Here is a 22,353-nt window from a genome sequence, read left to right on the forward strand (position 1 = left end):
TAGGCCAGACTAGTTTGGCTTTTCCCTGTTTTGGACCAAAACCCAGTTTGATTAAAATTCGAACCAGTTCAGACCCGGTTTGGAGCCCTACCGGCAAAGGGGAATCTGGCGAGGATTCCCCTTTACTGATAAAGGAGCAGCGAGAGCAGGGGGCTTTTAAAAGTGTTACTAGAAGTGGTCAAAACTAGAGGAAAGAACTCACTATGGCCACACAGGACATGCAGATGGCTAGTGCACATGTGTAGAGGTCAAAGAAATGGACTCCACACATGAACTGGGACCCCAAATGGGCTGAAGGCCTGAACCAGACCCATGCTGGATATGGTGGCGGGGGGGGGAGGCCAGCAGGGGTTGGGAGAGCCACACACACCCTGGTGGCCACTGGCAACTGTAATGAGGGGAATCCTTTGCCAGCAGAGCTCTGAACCAGGCCCGAACTGGCCTGATTGGTTCAGTTCAGACCCAGACCGGTCCAGACCCGGTTCAGTTTGAGGCCAAGCCAATCAAATTGGTTTGAATGCACACAGGCTTACAGCTGAGCAGGTTCTCAAATCCCCCTAGTCAGTTAGGACAATTCTATACAAGCCCATGCAATTAGGAAGCGTATCTGCCAGGAGTGTGCTCATTGCAACATCCTCACAGATGTCCCGACACCCTCCTGATACATCCCTTTATTGGTGTGGGGAGGGTAGGCTGTTCATTTAAATGGCCACAATACACCCACTCCGAATATTTGTTTAAAGAAGTATTTGGAGCACACATAGAGGGGCCATTAAGATTAACACACATGCACACACCATGTGATAAGGGAACATGCTGGGAGGGCATCAGGATGTCCGCAGAAGATATTCTAATGGGTGTGCGTTCAGTGGGCCCCCTTCCTAATCACATAGGATGTTATGGTATCATCTGAACTGGCTTAAGTCCTAATCACACAGGATGTTATCGTATCATCTGAACTGGCTTAGGTTTGTTTTGCACATTAGGGGAACAAAAAAAAATAATTTTGTCCATAACCAACTTAGAAGCAGGATAAGTTGGAGGTGCTCTTACCCCTAGACTTCCGGGCCAAAGGCCTCTAGGTCCAGGCTCTACAGTTACCTAGGTGCACCTCTGGGAGGAGTGAATCACTAAGGACTCACTCAAAAAGTAACACAAAATATAAAGAACCAGAGGATCATAGTCACACACACACACACACACACACACACACACACACACACACACACAGTCCCACGGTCATCTCTGGTCAAACAATTTTTGGAAGTTATGAAAAACCAAATCTTATCTTTCTCCAGGAGCTTTTCCAAACAGCAGTTGAACACAGCATTGCTATACTTAGGCTGGGCGGGGAGCAGTTCATACGAGGGAACCATTTACAGCGACATCAGGGTGCTTTTCAGATTAGACCCTGCAATGGGGTCACGTCGTATCTCGGAAGTGTGCTTCCACACTTCCTGCATCGTGACACCGTAGTCCCTAAGAGGAGAGTAGGATGCTGTTCACATTTCCAATGCCTTGTTTCGAATTTAATTGCTGCGATCGATATAGAGCTAGGATGTCGTATATCCGGTGTTAAAAAGTTGCTGTCTTTTTGGGTTGTTTGTTTCCGTGAGACTGCTCCCCCTGCAGTTTACATTTCAAATGTGACTTGCCTGAAAGGAGGTATTTTGCTGCTGTTGAGAAGCTTGGCTGAAAAGCACCCAGGACAGCAACAGAAAATGCCTTTCATACAGCCAATGGCATTATTCAGCTTTGTTCCTGATGATTCAGTTATATGTGTCCTAAAAAAGTTTGATGGTGCTGTGCTCAAAACGGCTTAGATTTAGGCATATTCTGCTGCAGTAAAGCTGCTCATCTATGAAAGCTCCAGGAGTTTTCCCAGACAGCAGACTTTACTGCTGGTTTTAAATCCAACGCAAAAAGTGGATTTTTTTTTACCTTGGATATAAATCAGGCTACACTCTAATGGACAGTGAAAATCCCAAATTGTGTGTGAAGTGCTCCCCTATAACTTGCAGGGACTTTGGGGTAAGTCTGCCCAATAGGTGAACACCCCCACTCCATTCCAGAGGAGATGCGAGTTAAAGGGCTTTGAAAGCCTTGTGTGGAAAACTCCCAGACTTACTTAGAAGGAGAGGAAGTAGAAGTTCCCTTAAAAAAAATAAAATAAGAGGGAACTTTCTCAGGAAACAAGTAGTAGACCCTGCTTCTAGTTCCTCCAAATTAGTAGTACTTCCTGTTCTGGTTTCCACGTAATGACTCCCAAATGTATTTTGAATGAAGGCTGCTCTCCCATCACAATTTAATGAGTTTCTCTAGCACTCTCAGACTACACATTTATACTGATTTTATATCCGTTTTTCTTCGTTCCTCTCAAAGAATCCTGGAAATTGTAGTATGATTGAGGGGCATACTCCACTCTCACCACATACAACACTAGTAAAAGATGAGAGGAAGAAGAAAATACAAGGGGTGGGGGTGGGGCAGATAAAACTGAAAGCAGAATTTGCATTTCTCTTTTTTCAGGGTGAGGTTAGGTATTCCTCTGTAAATTTTTCACCCCAAAGACAGCTGCATCAGGAGCTTTCCCAGACAGCAAGCTTTACTGCAGGTTTACTGTGAGGCTTTACTGAGAGTTCAAAATTGCCCCCCAAAACCGACAGTAAAAGTGGATTTTTTAACCCCAAATATAAATCAGGCTAAACTCTAATATGCAATGAAAAGTGCTTCCCGATAGCTCACAGGGACTTTGAGGTAAATTTGGCTGTTTTGTGAGCGCACGCCTCCATTCTGGATGAGATGCAAACTAAAAGCCAGGTGTAAAAAACTTCCAGGCAAAAGACTTTTTATGGAGACAGCTACCTGAAACTGCAGACAATAAATGGATCCTGTACAGAAACAATTACATACCTTCCTGTCCTGACCTCAAAATGCATTAGACTGTATATCTATCCCAATCAACTGCACTCACATCCAACCTCACAAGTTCAGATAACCAATCTTCTGCGTTATCAAAGGCCTGAGTACTTGGCTGTAGGAGAATGGCAAATATAAAACAAGGGCGAATGAGCAGATTAGATGGGATGAGGTGAAAAGTCGTTGCTTGCCAGGTCTTTCAGGCTGCAATTGTCAGAGTGCAGTTCCAAATTAAAGATTTCTTGCTTCTATGCAAGCCTAACCAAAGCAAGGATAGAAATTCTGCTTACAGGCCAATATTAATCATAGCCTGATTTTAAAAAAAGCAGCCTAATAATTTGCTACCAAATTCAGAGGGGAAATTAAGACAGCTCTAAATGCAGAGGCTAGAGGGCAATGCACCAAATAATCCTCTATAATAAAAGCCTTGGTGTCCGTCCGTGGACGGACACCAAGGCGTGTGTTCGTGCCTCCCTGGCCTGTATTGGGCATGCGCGAAGCGCATGCCCAGAACAGTGCAAGGGAGACACGACCGGCGGCCATCTTGGGCGGCCAGAAGTGGCCGCCCCGAAAAGGCTGGGTGTGTGGCAGCGGCGGGGAAAACTGGCTGAGGCGCCGGCAGAGCCGCCACCTCGGCCGAAAAAGACGGAGCGGAGGCGGCACGGAGGTCGGTGGCAGCCAGCTGCACAGAGCTGAACACTAATGGCCCGGCCCGGCCGCGGAGGCCGGCAGTGGCGCCCCCAGAGTCCGCCCGGCCGCTGATTGAGGGGGGAAGAGGCGGCGGGGGAAGCCGGCCGCCGCCGAAGCCGGGCAGGAGGGAGAACTTGGGGCCTGAAGCCGGGCGGGGGGGGGGGGGAGAAGCGGCGGGGGAAGCCGGCTGAGGTGGCGGCAGAGTCACTGCCGAGGCCTGGCGGCGATGTCGCCGGAGCCAGGCGGGAGGGCGAATATGGGCCCCTTCCCTTCCTAGCGCCCGTTATTCAACGGGCTAAAATTTACTTGTACTGTATAATGCCCAGCTGGGACAGAAATACTTCCTACTTCATCTGCCTGGGTTCCTGACTACTATTTGTTTTATAGAAACTCCATTTTCTCCTTTTCCTCCCCCTTTCCCTTTTTGACCCCTCCCCGCCATTTCAGCATCCCCACTCGGACAAACTGCTAAACAATAACACAAACAAGATTACTGGATAGAATACAAGGCTAGTTAGCCACTCACTTCCTTATTCCTGTGGAGCACTTTTTGACATCAAACATGTATATGCTTGCCACGGAGAATGAGGTTTACATTGCCATCCATATCATATGAGAGTCATAACTTGCAAGTTGGCCATCAGTAGTGGGGTTTAGTGAGCCACCTAATGGCACAGTAGGGAAGTAACTTGCATGCTGGTTCGAATCCCAAATGATAGGAAATTATTTTTCCCCAAGTAAGTATCATTTGGGAAGCATTTTTCCCAAATGATAGGAAACACCTATATAGGGCAGCAGTGATATGGGAAGATGCTGAAAGGCAACATCTCCTACTGTGCGGGAGATGGCAATGGTAAACCCCTCCTGTATTCTACCAAAGACAATCACAGGGCTCTGTGGTCGCCAGGAGTTGACACCGACTCAACGGCACAACTTTAGCGGGGTTTAATGGGGTGGGGTGGGGTGGGGTGGGTGATCCAAGACAAAGGATAGTATGACAAACACACCTGTCTATTATTTATTTATTTGAAATATTTACTAGCTGACCCCACACAGAACATCTGTGTGCTCTTTGGGGCCGGCGGTTACCTCTTCCCCCCCACCTTCCGGGCCCAGCTGCCTCTCCTCCCCACAGCCATTTCTGCCCACCCCCCACTTTCTTTCCCCACTCTTGGGCCTTGCCTCCGTGGCCGGGCCCGCCACCGCCTCTGGCCTCCCTCCGCGGCCGGGCCCGCCACCGTGGCGGCAACCAATCCTCTTGGGTGTACCTCAGCCAATCAGGCACGTCCACCGCCCAGCCAATCAGCTGGACGCCGGGACGCACATTCCAAGGCACACCCAGGAGAATTATATAGATAGATACCCCGCCCCACCAGTGCACTTCTGCTCGGGGCGGCTCACAACAATAAGATAGACACAAGATACAATAAAAGAAATAAAATTAACGAAATTAAACAAAAACAAAAAAAGTTGTCCAATTAAAAACCACAGTCATTATTAGGTTCAAATTAAAACTGAAAATTATAAAAAGCTAAAGAACCTACCAGATTAAAAAAAGGGAGGGGGGGGGAGGCAGGTGTGCCAGTAATGGTGGAGGGGTAGCACTTGCCACCCCCACATCTTTCCTCACACTCACATCTGAGGCAAACCTGCCTTACTCTACCTCATTAAAAGGCTGCTGCCCCTGGTTTTAGCTATGCTTCTAAAGATGCATACCCGGCACCTAGGCACATACAGAGCTCAGTTTTCAGACTTTGTTGGCTTGTGTTGTTTCTCGGCTGCTTGCCAATAAGGTAACTCTCACACACAGATGTGACACAGAAGCCCCAGTCACGTGCTATGCTCAACACCTGTACAAGTGTACACAGGTACAGGTTTGTACAAAGGTATAGGTACAGCAGAACACTTCCTATTTGTGAGCTGCTCAAAGAACAACTTGTTACGGGGTGGCTAACAAGATTATTACTATTACTATTACTATTATTATTATTATTAGTAGTAGCATCATGCATTTGAGGGGCCTGAACCCAGGTTCACTTTTAACACGAACACAGGTGCAGCCATTCACACAAAACTGTGGCGCACCTAGGTCCAAAACCAGCCTGGACATGAAGGGCTTCGGAAGGGCCCCCCTGCTGTAAGCGCCCCCCCACCGCTGCAAGGATCCCTCTTAAATTTTTTTTTTTTATAACCTGCTGGCACCTCACAGCTGCACCTGTCTTGGGGGGGGGCGCCAAATGTTCTGGGGGGCCCTCCCCAGTGCCCCACTGCTGCCCTGCACCGCTGCGCTAATATTTGCCATTTGCATGGCCAGGGGGGTGAGCCAAGCAGGCCTCCCCTGTGGTGGTGGCGGGCGCAGCAGCTGGAGGACCTGGCAAGGAAAGGCCACGGCTTCGCTGGAGCCCAGCTCAGGCTCCTGAAATCATATGAATGAACGCTCCTGCATGTCAAACAAACAAAAACTCCCTCCACATACCAAGCTAGATGTCAGGGGGAAAGCGATAGCCTGGAGCCTCCCCCTCCCAAATAAAAAATAAAAATTCTAGTTTTGAATGTGGAAGAGGTTGTGGGTTGTGTGTGGAATTTAAAAATACGGCATATTCAGTCCTGCCATGAGCCCTCCCCGCTGCCCACCAATTTGCAGTGGGACAGATTTCTGGAGGCCCTCAGCAAACTGTAGTGCTTGGGACCCCTCCTTGGGATTCTGCTATCACCACACAAAGGCAAGTACAGTGTGACTTCCTCATCTGCCGCGAACGCTTGGTCCATGTTAACCTGGTCCACACTGGTAGGCGGGAAAAGAGCCTTCAAGGTGAAGAGAGCTAGTCTTGTGGTAGCAAGCAGGACTTGTCCCCTTTGCTAAGCAGGGTCCACCCTGAATGGGAGACTACATGGGTGAGCACTATAAGATATTCCCCTTAGGGAATGGAGCTGCTATGAGGAAAGCGTGCATGCACAAGGTTCCAAGTTCCCTCTGTTGGAATATTATTTGCAAATAGCTCTCAAACGGCCAAAAAGCACGGTTGGTTTGCACACACCTTATCAAGGGTACGCTTGTGGTGGCTGGAAGATCCCTATACACACACACACACACACACACCCCAAGCCTTGAGGATATTTGACAATGTTTGAAAGTATGTCTCCACGGGGAGGAGAACCAGGCCAAAGCCACAAGCCAGATGTCTTGAGAAGTGGAAAGTGTGAAATATGGCATTTGGAAGCAAATCGGAACCTTTGCGGTTAAAAGCAACACTTTGGCTTGTATACAATGTGCAAGTGTGAAATTTGTTCATTGCACAGTATATAAGATGGATGAACTGAGGCGGGGGTGGGGCAGCCGCATCCAGAAGCTTTTGCTAGCATGAAATAAAGCTTTGTTTGAAACTCTGATACTGGTGTGTCCAGTGACAATTACCTAACCAAGAGACGAGTGGCAGGGAGAATCTCTCCCTTCTAACACCTCCCTGGCAGCATCTCCAAGATAGGGCTGAGAGAGATTCCTGCCTGCAGCCTTGGAGAAGCCGCTGCCAGTCTGTGAAGACAATACTGAGCTAGATGGACCAACGGTCTGATTTGGTCCATGGCAGGTTCCTATATACTTGCGGTCTCTTCTCTTTCAGCAAGATGCTGGCAGGAGAAGGGAGAAGCTGCGGCTTCCCCCTGCAGAGGTCTCTCCTCCCACTTTCCCTCAGCTGTATTAGAGCACATGTTTTGCATGCAGAAGGCCCCAGGGTCAGTCACAGCCTCTCCCATTAAAAAGAAGGCTTGGGAAAGACCTCTCTCTGCCTGAGATATGCTTGCTACCCAAAGGGCTCCAAAATAGGGAACTTACTGTAAGACCTGAATAAAATGGCATATTACATATGTCAGAACATTAACAGTACTTCATCAGAAAACACTGTGGTGTCTTAGATTTATTTATTTATTTATTTATTTATTTATTTATTTATATGCTGCTTTTCTAAGCAAGTTGTTTCTAGAATTCATGGGTAGTAGCATCCAGACTAAGTCCCATTGAAATGAATGGCATTTAAGTTAGTCTTGATGACTAACTTATCTCATTGATTTAAGTGGTGCGTCTCATGAGTAACTTAGTCTGAATGCTATCCCACCATGAACAACAACAATTTTGCAATGTAGTAGTAAAAGAAAACAGCAGTGCTGGATAACAGTACAATCTCAAGCAATTTAAACAGATGGCAGATTAAATTAAATTAAAGTTGCTTTTCACTCTTATGGTGGGTCTCTTATTTTCCATGAGTCAAGGTCAGTGGCCCTGGCCTAGCCACAGGGCAAGAAAGAACGAAAGAATGAAAGAACTGTTGCTTATTAACCTGAAAAGGAACACTACTTTTTAACCCTAAATAAGGAGCTGTTCCTTGAAACAGGGAACAGGTGGCAAGCCTAGCCTGAGACCCTGAAGAGCTGTTGCCAGCCAGAGTTGGGCTAGATGGACTGATGTCTGACACATACAAGGCAGCTTCTCAGCTGGAAGGTTGGCTCAAGCAATCTTCATACATTCCCAATTCACCACAGCCCCCTACCGCCTCAAAGCCTCCTTTGTTCCATTCCTTGAAGGCTGCTGTGGAATCCAAGAACCGCCCCCTGGTTTCTCTGGACCCCCATGACCTCCCCACAACCACCCTTTTACAGCATTTTCCAGGATGGGCCACTTTTCCTTCCTCCCTCTTCCCCACCCCAGATATATTTTTATACACACATACACACACCCCTGCTGTTCCCAGCTGCCAGGATGGTTGAGCTGCCCTTCTCTTGTAGAAAAGCCAAGCTGCTAATGGAAATTACTTTCCACAGGAAGTACCAAGAGGTAGCCATGGGAGCTAGAGGGTCATTGCTCTGAGAGGCTCATCAGCCAGAGAGCTGCTAGACCCCCAAAGGTCTCCTAGGTCAGAGATCCCTGTCTCTGCAGAGAATGGAGCAGAGCACAGAAAACCTGGGAGAGGACAAATACTGAAGGCCGGGGTGGGGGGTGGTGGGGCCTGGCAGTTTCCTGCATCACTGCAAAACGTGCATGAGAGCATTCTATGAATCATTTATAATAAAGCTTTTTTTTTTTCAAATGGACAAACCACTCTGCAATACGTATGGAGTTTGTCCTCATAACCGCCTTGAAATCTGGGTCATTCCATTTTACAGAAAGGGAAGTGAGGCAGAGAGAAAACACAAGAGCCCTGATGGCTTAGACCACATGTCCCTTTTTTAGTCCAGTGCCCTGCTTTCCACAGTGGCCAACTAAATTCCTCTATGGAGCTCACGAGCAGGGTTTGAAGGCAATATCCCTCTCCTGCTCCCTAGCAACGGATATTCAGTGGTATACTGCCTCTGAAGCTGGAGGCTCCATGCAGCTAACTTCACAGGTGGATCATACTGGGCCCACATCCACCCACCTGGCAGCTCCTCCCCAGAAGGCGGAGAGAAGGGAAGCTGCCACCACATTGATTGTTTCAGCTGCTTCAGAACTGCCACTACCCACCCACTGCCGGCTGGTAACCTGGGGCTGGGGGGGGGGGGGTAGCACAGGGCCTTACCCCAGGGCCCAGAGCAACCGGATCCTGATCCAGCCTTTTAAAGCTATCTAAGCTGGTGACCATCACCACATTTTGTGCTAGCAAATTCTACACATTAATATGAGCCAGACGAGTGTCTGGCAGCTCATGAGTTGAGGGTGGAGTTGTGTCAAGAATGTCCCTGTCCTGATGTCCCGAAGGGACTTCTGAAGTGCTGTTGGACATCCTTTAATTGCATGAGAAGGGCATTAATATGAATCGTCCCTCTACACCTACGTGGAGAAGGGTGCTTTGGCTAAGCACCCGTCTCCCGCCATCAAACGACATCCCAACAGCATGTCAGGACATCCATCTGACGTCAGGGTGGGTGTGTTCTAGGCACAAGCCTGTTCTGCTCAGGTGTTGAGTCTTGGCGGGTTCATCTGAACCAGTGTTGTGTGAGGAAGTAAAGGAATTATGGAGCTGGAAGAGAACAGTCTCGTCTGCTGCCCAAAGGCAAAAGTGTCTACCCCCATCACTCAGTTTAGATCACAGAGTCATGCCTGCCTGCCATCTTGGTAGGCCTGCTGCCTCCCCTAAACCGCACTTGGTAGGGTGTAACTGCCCCCGCTCCCCTTGAGGAGGAAGATTGGGAAGACGATAGGGTGGGAAGAAGATTGGCACCCTCTGCACACCATGAGGGTAGAGATAAAGTAAGGCTGAGGAGATAGAGGGAGTGTGTGTTGTGGGGGGGACGGGTGTAGGGTGCATTCAGCGGACTGAGCAAAGGGACATTTTTTTAAAGTGGCAACTTTATTCTGTTTAGCAGGGGGAGAACAAATATCCCTATCCAGCCACAGCACCCCTCCAGTAGCTGTTGCTGATGTCTATCTCATGTTTCTTTTTAAATTGTGAACCCTTTTTTGAACAGGGGGTAATCTCAGGGGTGTAGGAATGCTCAGCCCCTTTTAGGGAAGGTTTTGCCACTCCCCCCCCCAAGAATCTTATAGAAAAAGAGCGGTTTGTCCCACATTAAAATAAAGTGGATGGTGGCAGCCGATTGTGAATCCCTTACAGTCAAGGATTCACCCCAATGAATTCCCCTGCCTCCTCTTCTGGTTCTGGTAGGAGCTATGACAGGCATCGTTTAATCTCTGATGTGCCACTTCAGAATGTCATTGATGTAAGAGAGAGGAAAAGAATTGTGTTACAATCTAATCTTTGCTGTAATTGATGTGGCCAGTTCTCTGATTTGCAGATATAGATATTGTTAATGGAGCTGGGGGAAGTGCCCTAAGTCCCTCAGAAAGGAATTAACAATGTGTGCATCCATATACCACAGACCATAGTCCTTAATGTTTCCCAATCACACAGAGAGATTTATTCAAGAGGATAAAAGGTCTCCCTGTTCCAAAGATCTAGCAGTCTTTGCACCGGCTTAAATTGACTCTTCGTGGAGAAGAGGCTGGGACAGGGCATAGGCATTCAAGCAGCCATGGATCCTGGCCGTTACAGCATGATATAGGATTCTGAGATAGGTTTCCAACCCCTAGACAGTAGAGGGATGAGGTGTTGTTTAAGTACAATTCCCACCCGCCACTCTGCAGGGCTCTTCTTTTAACAGCAGCCCAACAAGCAGCAATTTAAGTGCAGCTTTTTTCCACGTGAACAGTGGAGAGACAGTTTGATGGAGAAAACTTATCCTGTTGAATTTCTGCCTGGTGGAGTTCTATTAAAGGCACAAGAGCCCTGCCAGAAAAAATGATGGCAACTCAAGGATCAAGAGAGTCCTGAAAAAGCAAGAAAAGCACCCCAAACCCTGATCAGCTCTGCTAACCCAGTCAGTAGATCTCTGTCTCCCAGTGGGCAGAGTTGAGAGCCAATGTTTATTTTTTCAAATGGGATGCAACAGGGATGAAGGTGACACCAGAAAGGTGCTTTGTTAATGCTCAGGGGTGTGAGGCCAGGCTGAACTCTGGCAGCATTGAAAGAATGGTTCTATTAACAATCCTCTTTCACAAGACTGCTAATGTCTTATGTGGTTACAATATCAGGCAAAAGACCCAAGTTGACATTCTCTCGCAGGCATGAATGTCTTTGGGCCACTCTCTCTCCATCTAACCTACCTTACAGGGATGCTGTGATGATAAAATGGGGTGGACCACCATATACACTGCCCTGAGTTCCTTGGAAGAAAGGGCAGGATAAAAATCTGGTAAATAAATATTTGAATATTATAAAATAAAGAATATTCAAAAATCATAGGAGATTGACAACAGAGGGGTTTATAGGTTGGACATTTCGGCTTCTGCATTCATCAGCAACTGTTGGTTTTTTTAAAAAGTGCTGTGTGAGCTTGGTGACAGTTAAGAATTTTATAGCTGAAGAGTTCTGTGGCAGGTAGATAGGTGAAAATGATTGACAGACGGTCATTGAGCTAAGGTTAATGAATTGTCCTCCAGATTTAGGCCATAAGGTAGAGTCCTCAAGATGACCATCTGTCATTGGAGCAGCAATTGCATGTTTAAGAGGATGCAATCTTTTAAGTTACACAGCAATCTACATCTGGCATTTTTCCCCATGCAAAAAGAAGAGGTCAGCTTCTTTGAAAGTTGGTGCAGTGAAAGAAGTTGTCTTGCCTATTTGGTGTTTCTCTTGGGGGCGGGGGAGAGTCTTGCAGAGGGAGGAGTAACTGTTAGCAAAGAGAGATGTGCCCATTTCAGCTATGGGTGTGGGGCGGGGGTGGGGTGGAGAAAGGAAGCAAGCAAGCAGGCGTTCAAGGGATCAAATCTTTCCCTTGACTGAAGGCAGTTTGTAACATGAAACCCCCAGGAGATGGGTGATTTTTCACGCTGGCATCCTTCCTTTCTGGACAAGGCACAAAAAGATAGCCCCAGGGCAAAAAGATAGCAGCGGCAACCCTACACACCCGCAAGAGAACACAGCAATCCTGACTTCTCCCTCATTCTAGTTTACTAGATAGATTTTTCAGGTTCTGCTACTGTTTTTCCCTGGCTCCCCACCACCCACTTTCCTGTCTGAGGGTCCTAGTTGGCACATCTCCTGCTCTTGCCCCCTGAACCCCAGTGATCTCCCAGAGAATCCTGCTGTCCCAGCTGCTCCCTTTCCTGACAGTAGGTGCTTTTCAGGGAAAACACAACATCCAGGAATCCAGCTCCCAATATCTTTTATTCCATCCTCTGGACCCCTCTCTTCTGGTACTGCTTTCCCAAGAACCCAGGCTTCCGGGACTCACCATCCCCTTGCTCATCTCCCGGGCAGTAGATGGTCTTGCTCTCACATCGGGGATGCTCCACAGACAGAGGAAAGCCAGGAGGAGACCAATCAACCACAGCATCTCGGCTTGTATAGTAGCCAGCGATGTCTCTCCGTCGTGCCCCTATATAGCAGCTCTCTCCCCCTCCTTCTTCCTGTCTCACTTCTCTCTCCTCCCCTGCTGGGTAAATCTATACGCTTGGGTGGGGGGGATGGTAAGCAGGACTCCTGGGTTCTCGGGTCGGGGAGTAGAATCTATTTGGGGAGTGGCAATGCGGATGGGAAGCAGGACTTGAAAGAGAAAAGAGGGAACTAGTTAGTAGGGGAACCAGTTTATTCCCCCCCCCCCGAAATTCAAGGATGAAGCTTATCACATCACCACCTGGTGAATTTCTGCCTGACACAGCTTTTAAAGTCTCAGGGGAGTGGTTAGAGTTAGACTGGACACGCTCCAGTTCAAGTCTGCACACCACTACAAAGAGCTCCCTAGCTGGAGGACCTTGGGCCTAACCTACCTTATAGGGTTGTTGTGAGAACAAAGGGGAAGCCCATGTACACATAATAAATTATTAATAATCATCATCTTTGTTAGCTGCCCCATAACAAGTTGTTGACATCCCTGAAGCCCTTGGAAGAAGGCCAGCATAAATAAGACACAAAAAATTAAGGAGCTGTGATGACAGCTGCAGCGCTAAGCACACTGGTTTAGATAACTTACTGTGGTCAGTGGGGCTCACTTCAGAGTCGATGCACGTAGGCCCGCTTGCAAGACAGTCAAGTTAAGTAGCCAGGACACCTGGGTTCTCACTGCTAGGCAGCGGGTGGGGGAAGGGGGCGGTGGATGTCTAGACCACACCAACTGTCTTTCACCAGTTGAGTAATATAATACATCTACAAATCCCCACTCTCCCCCCACATAGTATCTCTATCCTGGATCCTAATTAACTTTGCTTCCTTTTCTAAAGGAAATTAACACATTTCCCCCTTTGATCCCCTCCTCCTTTCACCCACATCCCTCCCCCAGTCTTTCTCTCTAATTTCTCTCTTCACACCTGACTATTTCCTGGGGCTATCCTAAGGGAGGTCCCTGAGAGGAGGAAGTCAAGATTCTGCTCCAGGTGGAAGTTGGTGTGAAGACTTCTTTGGCACAAGCACTGCAGTTTAAGCACACAGGTGAGCTCATCCCATTACCTTGCCACCCCAGGAGCCTGAATCTATAACTAACCCCCTTCCTCTCTCAACAAATATATTTTCCTATTAGAGTTGCTAACCTTCCAGGACTGGCTCACAGTCTCCAGGAATCAGCATCAATCTCCAGGTAACTACTGAAAGCAATTATGGGGGTTTTAAAAGCTTGATAGGGTGGGAAATATTGAAAAATATTGGTGGGGGTGGGTGGGGGAAATCTCCAGGAACAGTTTTAGTCAGAGCTGACTATTTGCCACCAGGCAAGGTATCTTTGCAGAGGAGCTGCCCTACCTTAGACAGCACTGCATTTCAGTACCAGAGGAGGAGCATTTACAAAAATAATCTAGATCCACCCCAGAGACAGCTGCATTGTAGCATGTGATGCAAGATTCCTCTGTAAACAGACTCCTCATTGGCAAGCACCTTAAGAGCTGATTCATACATACATGCAAATAACTCCACTTCAGGCAACTGGCAGTTGCTGAATATGTGAACTGTCTTAAATGTAAAAGTCTTTTGCTTGAGGTGCTATGAATCCTCTACCTGTGAACTGTTTTGGCACTTTCATACATGTGCCTAATATTGAAGCCATTGTGTGGTTGAAATGCATGTGAAGGCTCTCCTTTATGTCAGTGGCTTCCAAGTTGGGGCTGCTATATGTTGGACTACAACTCCCATCATCCCCTGCCACAATGGTGCCAGGGATGATGGAGTTGTAATCCAACAACATTTGGGAATCTCTGCTTTAAATCCATGTAAGAACAACACTTCCTGACCTGGGTGACTGTCTATGCCAGGGGTTCCCAACCTGTGGTCCCCCAGATTATGCCGAACTACAACTCCCATCATCTGCAACCACAATAAATTGAGGTTGGGGATGATGGGAGTTGTAGTTAAGCAATATCTGGAGGGTCACAGGTTGGGAACCCCTGATCTGCACTTTTCTGCTGTACAGGGCTTAGTCCCAAACCTGTTTCTAATATCACGCCCAGCTCTAGGAGTTGTAAAAATAAGGGAAAGGGCCACTGAGCATGTGCAGTGTGTATTTCTAGCACCATGCATTCACCACTGCCAGTCCATTCACATCTGGGAGCAACGGGCAGGGTTGCCAGGCTGGAGATCGAGGCTTCCAAGCATGTTTAAGAGCAGCACTTCCCTGTTCAGAGGCCAGGCAGTCATGCTGCAGCCAGACAAGAGAAAAGCTACAGGGAGGGATTTCTGTTGTCCGAGTCACGAGGCAAAGAGGAGCCAAGTGATCCTGTCTCGGTCAAACATTAACCATGGCATAAAAATATATTGTGCCTCCGGCTCGGGGAGACAAAGCAAGGCAAATGAGTAGCTACCCACTCCCTCTGACCAAGCCCGCCCCCCCTTTCAGAGAACCTAGAAAGCTGCCTGGCCATCTCCTGGACTCAGTTCGCATAACTATCAAGGAAAACTAAAAGAGCAAGCCTTTTCTCCTACACTCCACACCTGCACAGCTGGCTCAAGCTATAGCTCAGTGGTTCCCAACTTTGGGTTCCCAGGCGTTTTTGGACTACAACTTTCGTCATTCCCAGCTGTAATGGCCTTGGGCCACTGTGGCTTGGAATGATGGGAATTATAGTCGACATCTGGGGAGCCAAAGTTGAGAACCTAATCCTGAACTATACAGCATTGTTCTGAGTGAATGGCTTTGCTGCCTCCATCACTTTATATGTGAGGATTGTGGTACCTCCTTAAGGGGTCCTCTCTTCTGCCTCCTGGCCACAAACACAAATTCTACATACGTGAATAGAGCGAGGAAAAGGGGGTGCAATTGGGAAAACTGTGCGTCGTGAGGAAGGCAAACCTGCCATTGTCCTGAAGTTCTGGAATGGATGTGGTTGTGCTCCCTGGCTGGAGGGTTTTCCAGACTAGCCTGCTTGACACCCTTTGAATTCCAGCATCCCACTCAGCTGCCTGTGCTGACCGGGATGCTGACCAGATGATGCCCGAGATGCAGTCATTATGGTGGACTGGCCTGTGCTTAGGGGTAAAGTTATCTTAGAGAGCGCCTTCTTCTACATGATCCCCGCCGTACGTTAAGGTCATCTGAGGAGGTCCGTCTCCAGTTTTCGCCAGTTTGTCCGGTGGCGACTCAGAGGCAGGCCTTCTCTGTAGCTGCCCCGGGGCTGTGGAATGCACTCCCAGCAGAAATCCGTAACTTGAATTCATTCATGGCCTTCAGGAGAGCCCTTAAAACCTATCTGTTTGGCCTGGACTTCCAGGATTTTTAATTTGTTGAAAATTTTTTTTTCTGTAAATGTTCAACCTCGTTCTCCAAGGTTTTAACTATGTAATATTTAATTTTTAATTAGTTTTATGCTGTTTTTATAGTTTTGTTTTTAATTGTTAATTGATTTTAATTGTTTTATTTTGATGTAAACCACCCTGAGCCATTTTTGGAAGGGTGGAATATAAATCAAATCCAAAGAAAGAAAGAAAGAAAGAAAGAAAGAAAGAAAGAAAGAAAGAAAGAAAGAGGTCCAAATTTGGAACCAGGGAGTAGCAGTATTGCAAATTAACTAATGCAGAGTGCAAAGGGGACAGTGTGCATGGTTGGGGTGTCCCAGGAATCCTCACCTTGACCTCTTTGCTCTGATCCAGTTCTGGACCCCCAGTTTAATCCCGTAACACTTCCTGGCTCCAGCCAAGCTGATTTCCATTCTCTTTCAGAACTGGTTATCATCATACGCAGACACAGTTGCCTCACTAGCTTTTCCCCTAGCATGATTTCACTTTCTGTGCTTTTAACTGCTGCAATAAGTCATGACAGACAGAAATTCAATTGCTGTTGTTTAAGCCTAGAGATGCAGCCATGGGGAATGAATGTTTCACCTGTTGAGCTTCTGCCTGATGTACCCATTCAAAGGCTTGAGAAGCCCTAACAGGAAAAACATGGCAACCTGAAGCCCATGGGTCCTCAGTCCACCTCAGCTGGCCCTCTGAAAAGCCCGGTGTCCTCCAATGGCCTCATTAGGTATTGCTGGTGCGCGAGGCCTCCTTGGAAACAGTTTCTGAGGTAGGGTGGGGTAACGTTGTTTCAACCAACTTTTGCTTAATTTCCTTCCAGTAAAAACCTGAAGACACTGTTGAAAACCGGATGTGGGGCAGAGAAACCGTGGTTAGGTAAACAAATCCGTACATGTAAATGAACCTACAAAAATGTTTACTAGTAGATCTGTCTATACATCTGGGGTTTTTTGTGGCCTATGAGAAAAAAGGAATAATCCGTTTTTGTAACGGACACATGCCTGGTCACCTAGATGCAATCCTGATTTATATTTATTCCATCTTTTCTCCAGTGAGGTCAGGGTTGCATAGGTGGTTCTTCTTCCTCTGGTTTATCCTCACAACAGTCCTAGGTTAGGCTGAAAGATGGTGACTGGCCTAACATCTCCCTAGGTGATGGTGTGAGGGTTTGAACCCATATCTCCTGGGTCCAACTCCAACATGCTAACCCCTACACTATGGCCTCCTTGCTGTATGCAAACAGGCCAGTGATTCACTGGCAGTGAATCTTTCTCCGTCTACTCAAATGCTTCCAGACAAAGCATATGAGATGAGAAGTGTCTCTCCTAGGGTTGTAACTGGCCAGAACATACCCTACCCTGCCCTCTTCCTTCACAGTTGGATCTGCAGAAATAATCTGATTTAGTTTTTCTTAGCATGGTGATAACCCTTTACAACTGCCAGGTACTTGGCTAAAGTTGCCTTAGAAATAGAAGAGGAAGAACTCCTGAAACATCCGATGACCCGAATCTGGTATTTAATGGCTTATTTACTGTACACATCAGGGTAAGGATTTTCAAACCGGGGTCCCCAGATCAACCTCTAAGGCCCCAAGTGTCAGGACTGGGATCTACAACATTTAAGGACCCAAGTTTCAGCAAGGATTTTTCAGCTTCAGTTAATATGAATCCGGGAGAACATTTTGAATGTTGTAGCAACATTGTAAGCAAGATCTCTCACACACACCCTCCCCACATTTGTGGAAAATGTTGGATTCTCACCAAAACATGTAATCATGTGTGTATTTCAGGGTTGCCAACTGACAAGAAAATAATCCTCTTGTGCTTTTGACTACATGCAGAAATTCAGTAGCAGCAGCTGAAACTTTGCAGGTAAAGGAGATGAGAATAATCACCCACTAACCTCTGTGCACCAAATAGCTGTTAAGAGCACAGCTGTAGTGGCTGGTTGAAAAGCTGGCAGCTGTAAAATGTTCTAGCAGAATTCAGAATTGCAAGATTTAAAAAAAAATTTCCAAGGGAGGGAAGGTGCTCCCCATTTCTCAAAATCCCCACACATTAAACATGAAGCTTTCTCCAAAGGGGGAAGAGGGTTGTCAACTTTTAACTAGCCCCTGCTCCTATGCTTTTAGTGGCAGCTTGATCTGCACACATTAGCAAGTGCTAATGGTTATCCTCATGCTCTGAAAAGCTTCACCAGCAGATTTTTGCAGAAACAGCCTCTTAAATGCACAGGGGCAGGCCTGGATGGAGTTTTCTGACCAGTGAGCAGCCATAAGGAGAAGGCAAATTTACAAGGATTTTGAATGCCAGCCAGCCAGCCAGTCTTTTGCTCTGAATACAAAATGGAGGGGCCTGCATGGAACTTGCATTGTGGCACATACTGTATCTGTCTTAGTAATACACTTGCTGGACTTCTCTCTCACTCCTGTCTTGTCCCAGGAGGAGGAGAAGAAGTGGGAAGTCTGGAGCCATGAATATCGACTAAGTATTTCTGGGTTGGTTATTATTTTTTAAAATTCATCTCATGGAAGAGCTCCAGGAAATACAAAGAAGAGGCAACACAGGGCATTGCGTCAGGGAGAATAGGTGCCGCTATTCTCTCTACACAGGCCTGATTTCTTAGAATGGTTGAACTATTTATTCCTCTAGGACTCCAGAGATTTGTCAGAGAGGGAATATGATTTCGTGGGGTAGGGAAAGAGCCAGGATTCCTGGAAACTGGAGGAGGGGGAAGTGAGGGCTAACGGGCTGTGTATTAATTAATTATAATTAATAATTAATAATAATAAATAAATAATAATAATAACAACAATTATATCCTGCTCTTCCTCCAAGGAGCCCAGAGCAGTGTACTACATACTTGAGTTTCTCTTCCTCACAACAACCCTGTGAAGTAGGTTAGGCTGAGAGAGAAGTGACTGGCCCAGAGTCACCTAGCTAATATCATGGCGGAATGGGGATTTGAACTCAAGTCTCCCCGGTCCTAGTCCAGCACTCTGACCACTACACCACGCTGGCTCCCATGCTTTACTTATTTGAACTGACTCTGTGACCCTGTTGCCCCAAGGTACAGGGACAGAGAGGTGGCTATTTAGTGGGAGGGGACATTCTCAACACGGTTTAAAAATTCTACCTCCAAATGGCTCTAAGTAAGTCTCCTTCTTCCTACCCTTGACCTTTGGACAAGACTAGGGTCAGTGCAGACGAATGCAGATACATACACAGCATGCAAATTATTTGCTACTTATGCATCATCATGCACTGAGACATTTCATTATTTATTAGGACAGCCACCACTCTGTAGGGAACTGAGATGCCAACCAGAGATGATGTTGTTCCTGCAAACAGAGGAAATAATCACATGTGGTTTGAAATCTAAGGTGAAGGTGGTTCTCTGAACCTCTTAAAATGTTGCCCCTAGGTTCTAGCCTGAGGTCCCCCCAGTGAGTGTCACTTACTGTTACCCAGTTGAACAGGGTATCCCTGGTTCGTCTGACATGCTTTCCACCATTCCCCAGTATCCTGGGTCTTTTGAACACAACTTGAAATAGTCAGGTGCTTTGTGCATTTGTCTGTCCATTGCTGTGCACAGGCTACATATCTTCCTGGAAGGTCGCTCTTCTGTCGTGGGGAGATCGCAATTTCTCAGAGCAGCAGTGTGTTGTGTCTGGGAGACTGTGCTATTTTCCCAAGTCAATATACGAACTGCAACTTGCCTAAGTGTCACGGACATCTTTTGAATTTTTGTGATGACATGTTTAGTGATGTACAACATAACTTTATCCCTGCCAGGTGCATGAGAAAATAGGGACATGTTGGCAGGTATGTAACTTTTCCTGCCATCACCTGTACCCATACCTTTTTAAAAACTCATATTCAGGTGTGTTTGTGGGAAAACCAACAACAAAAGCAAGCTGGAGGCTGTTTGCAGGTCTATTGTACTTATCTGGGTTTTTAACCAAATACACATTTGCCGATTATCAGCTTGATGCAATTGTGCATGCACTCATTTTTAAGGTGAACCGTACAGGCCCCCTCAAATGCAGGGTACAGACACTACTGTACATGTGTCCAGCATAACATGTGAATAGCTTGATGTGCATACACTATACACAGATGGCTCCTGCTTCAAAAAACAATGTGTCAAAGGGGGCTCCTGGCTGGATCTATTTATGCAGCAAAATGAAGTGGTACGGTTCTGAAGTGGTGAGACAGACTATACCATTTCAAACTGCATGTGGGAAGAGCTACCACTTTTGAATGCCTTCCACCTTAAAAACTCCCTGCAAGTTAAAACACACACAACACAAGGAGTGATGGGGAAACTGGCTGTGCTACTTTGTTTGGGGCTTTTTCGTTTTCTTTGTTTTTTGTTTTAAATGGGGGTTGTATTCAGAAGTGTATCCCCCATGTGCAGGCCTTGCAAGCACTTCACTCCTCTGCATGTGTTGAGCAGGCCTCGGCTGGCTCTGTGCACAGTTAGTGGAAGAATCAGGTGGCTGGAAATTTCCCAGAAGGGAGGAGGAGGAGGGAGGAGGAGGGAACAGGAAGAACAGGTGAGGGCGTGAATGAGAGAGGAGGAGCAAAGGGAGTGTAAAAATCCACCTGTCACAACCCCTGGGAGGGCGGAGGCTGGGATCAGGGAAATAAACAGCGAAACCCAACCGAGAGAAGAAGCGGAGAACGGAGGGGCCCCAGGGAAGCCCGCTCTTCCCCCCGACCTGCATGCTTGAGCTTTTGCTGGACGTCAGGCATTCAGACGGTCTCCTACCTGGATGCTGATGCTACTGATCTGTTCTCTCTACAGGAGGCACCGTCATAATAATCCACAGGGAAAAGAGGACCCAGGTGTCCTGCTGGCTACCAACTCTCTTTCTCCTCCTCCTCCTCCTCCTTCCGGAACCGCTGCCTTGCCACTGAACCTCGTCGCCATCCTGGCTTCTGCTGGCTTCTGCACACTCTAACCTGCTGGACCCTGTTCCTGGTAGGACCTGCCTGCCACCCTCCCAGTCCCGGACACTCCATGGCAACCACCACCACCGCCACCACCGTTTCCTCCATGTACCCTGAGGAGGCGGCTCTGCGGACCCCTTTCCCTCTGACCCCACCTGCCTTGGGGGATGAGTTCTACCCCTTTGGTGGTGAACGCCAACAATCTTTCGCAGCTGATGTGGCCGCCAGGGACGGGGACCCCGAAGATTCGGATCTGGGGGTGCTGCTGCAGAGGAAAGAACAGGATTTGCTGCTGGCAGCTGAGTTGGGAAAGATGCTCCTGGAACGCAATGAGGAACTGGAACGGCACTACGAGGAATTGGCCAAGGAGCACCTGGAGGCCAAGGAGGTGAGCAGGGTAATGGGCTGGGCGGTAGAGGCCAGAAGGTCAGACGTGGACTAGGGTTACCAGGTTTTCTCAGGCCCCTCTCTCTCTCAGATTAACCCACCTTGCAGGGTTGTTGTAAGGATGAAATGGGATCACCTTACATACATACAACACCCTGAGTTCCTTGGATGTGAGAGTCATTACTCTAAAGGTGTGGTTGAGTCCCACGATTTGTCCCAAAGGACCCAGCGGTCCTGGTTTCTCTAGGTGATATGTGATGCCAGACTCCTTCTCCAAAGAAACTGTGTGCTAGTGTTCTTAACCTGCTCTTTTACTCTATGAAACCTCCCTCCTCCCCAAACCCAGAAGAGCCCTCTGCTCTTGCCTGTGGGCTTCCCAATGGCATCTGGTGGCATCTGGTGGGCCACTGTCTGAAACAGGACGCTGGACTAGATGGGCCTTGGGTCTGATCTGGGTCTGATCTGGCAGGGCTGTTCTTCTACTTCTTATGGTTATTATTACATTTTATATCCCGCTCTTCCTCCAAGGAGCCCAGAGTGGTGTACTACATACTTGAGTTTCTCCTCACAACAACCCTGTGAAGTAGGTTAGGCTGAGAGAGAAGTGACTGGCCCAGAGTCACCCAGCAAGTATCATGGCTGAATGGGGACTTGAACTCGGGGCTCCCCGGTCCTAGTCCAGCACTCTAACCACTACCCCACTAAACAGCCCCAAAGTGCTAAGCTGATTGTGACAGGTGACTGCCCTGCATGTGGGTAGAATTGCCACATGGTGTCCTATCGGTACACAATTGCTTATGCAGAAACACTTTCCATAATAAAAACATGGGGGGAAATCCCAATGCAATAGTACAATAATATACCTTGACTGGGGCTAACTAAGAGACCGCTGTAAAGAAAGAAGTAAGCTTCCAGGCTCTTGCAGAACATCTAGCTCAGTGAAGAATTCAGATGAACTCGGAAGCTTGCTCACTTCTGTGTGACTTCTTTAGTTCTGGGAAAGGAAGTGTCCTACTTCTACTTACTTTGAGGTTTTGTGTTTTGCTTATGAGTCAATGCAGTTACCTGCAATTTTTGTCACTTTTGAGGTGACCCTGGTTTCCCTGCCCATCCTAGGTGTTTTGACTCGCCATCCTTTCAGCTCTCTTCCCTCCTGA

The 22,353-nt window shown here is 47.5% G+C and overlaps 2 protein-coding genes across 9 annotated transcripts in view; one reads left to right on the forward strand and one right to left on the reverse strand.

Moving 5' to 3' along the window:
* The window catches only part of MMP25 (matrix metallopeptidase 25), a 35,557-nt gene extending 21,619 nt beyond the window's left edge, over positions 1–13,938 (reverse strand). For 2 of the 8 annotated variants that reach the window (XM_053261576.1, XM_053261569.1), the window contains exons 1-2: positions 13,111–13,418; positions 12,373–12,683 (exon numbers count right to left, since the gene is read on the reverse strand). Coding sequence is in view for 3 of the 8 variants with exons in the window: in XM_053261569.1 (XP_053117544.1) it covers positions 12,373–12,474 (102 nt within the window). In the remaining 5 variants the exon portion in view is untranslated. Of the gene's footprint in view, positions 1–2,913; positions 3,035–4,616; positions 4,717–11,242; positions 11,466–12,372; positions 12,684–12,907; positions 12,966–13,110; positions 13,419–13,871 lie in introns of those variants that run through there. The other 6 variants (XM_053261577.1, XM_053261573.1, XM_053261570.1 and 3 more) reach the window with 5 other exon arrangements.
* Positions 13,466–22,353, forward strand: part of BICDL2 (BICD family like cargo adaptor 2) — a 42,375-nt gene continuing 33,487 nt past the window's right edge. The window contains exons 1-5 of the mRNA XM_053261578.1: positions 13,466–13,565; positions 13,654–13,710; positions 16,675–16,730; positions 17,644–17,725; positions 20,664–21,197. Of these exons, the coding sequence (XP_053117553.1) occupies positions 20,880–21,197 (318 nt within the window). The 5' untranslated portion in view covers positions 13,466–13,565; positions 13,654–13,710; positions 16,675–16,730; positions 17,644–17,725; positions 20,664–20,879. The remainder of the gene's footprint in view (positions 13,566–13,653; positions 13,711–16,674; positions 16,731–17,643; positions 17,726–20,663; positions 21,198–22,353) is intronic.

This window comes from Hemicordylus capensis, chromosome 6, assembly GCF_027244095.1.
Source record: "Hemicordylus capensis ecotype Gifberg chromosome 6, rHemCap1.1.pri, whole genome shotgun sequence".
NCBI classification, from domain to species: Eukaryota; Metazoa; Chordata; class Lepidosauria; order Squamata; family Cordylidae; genus Hemicordylus; species Hemicordylus capensis.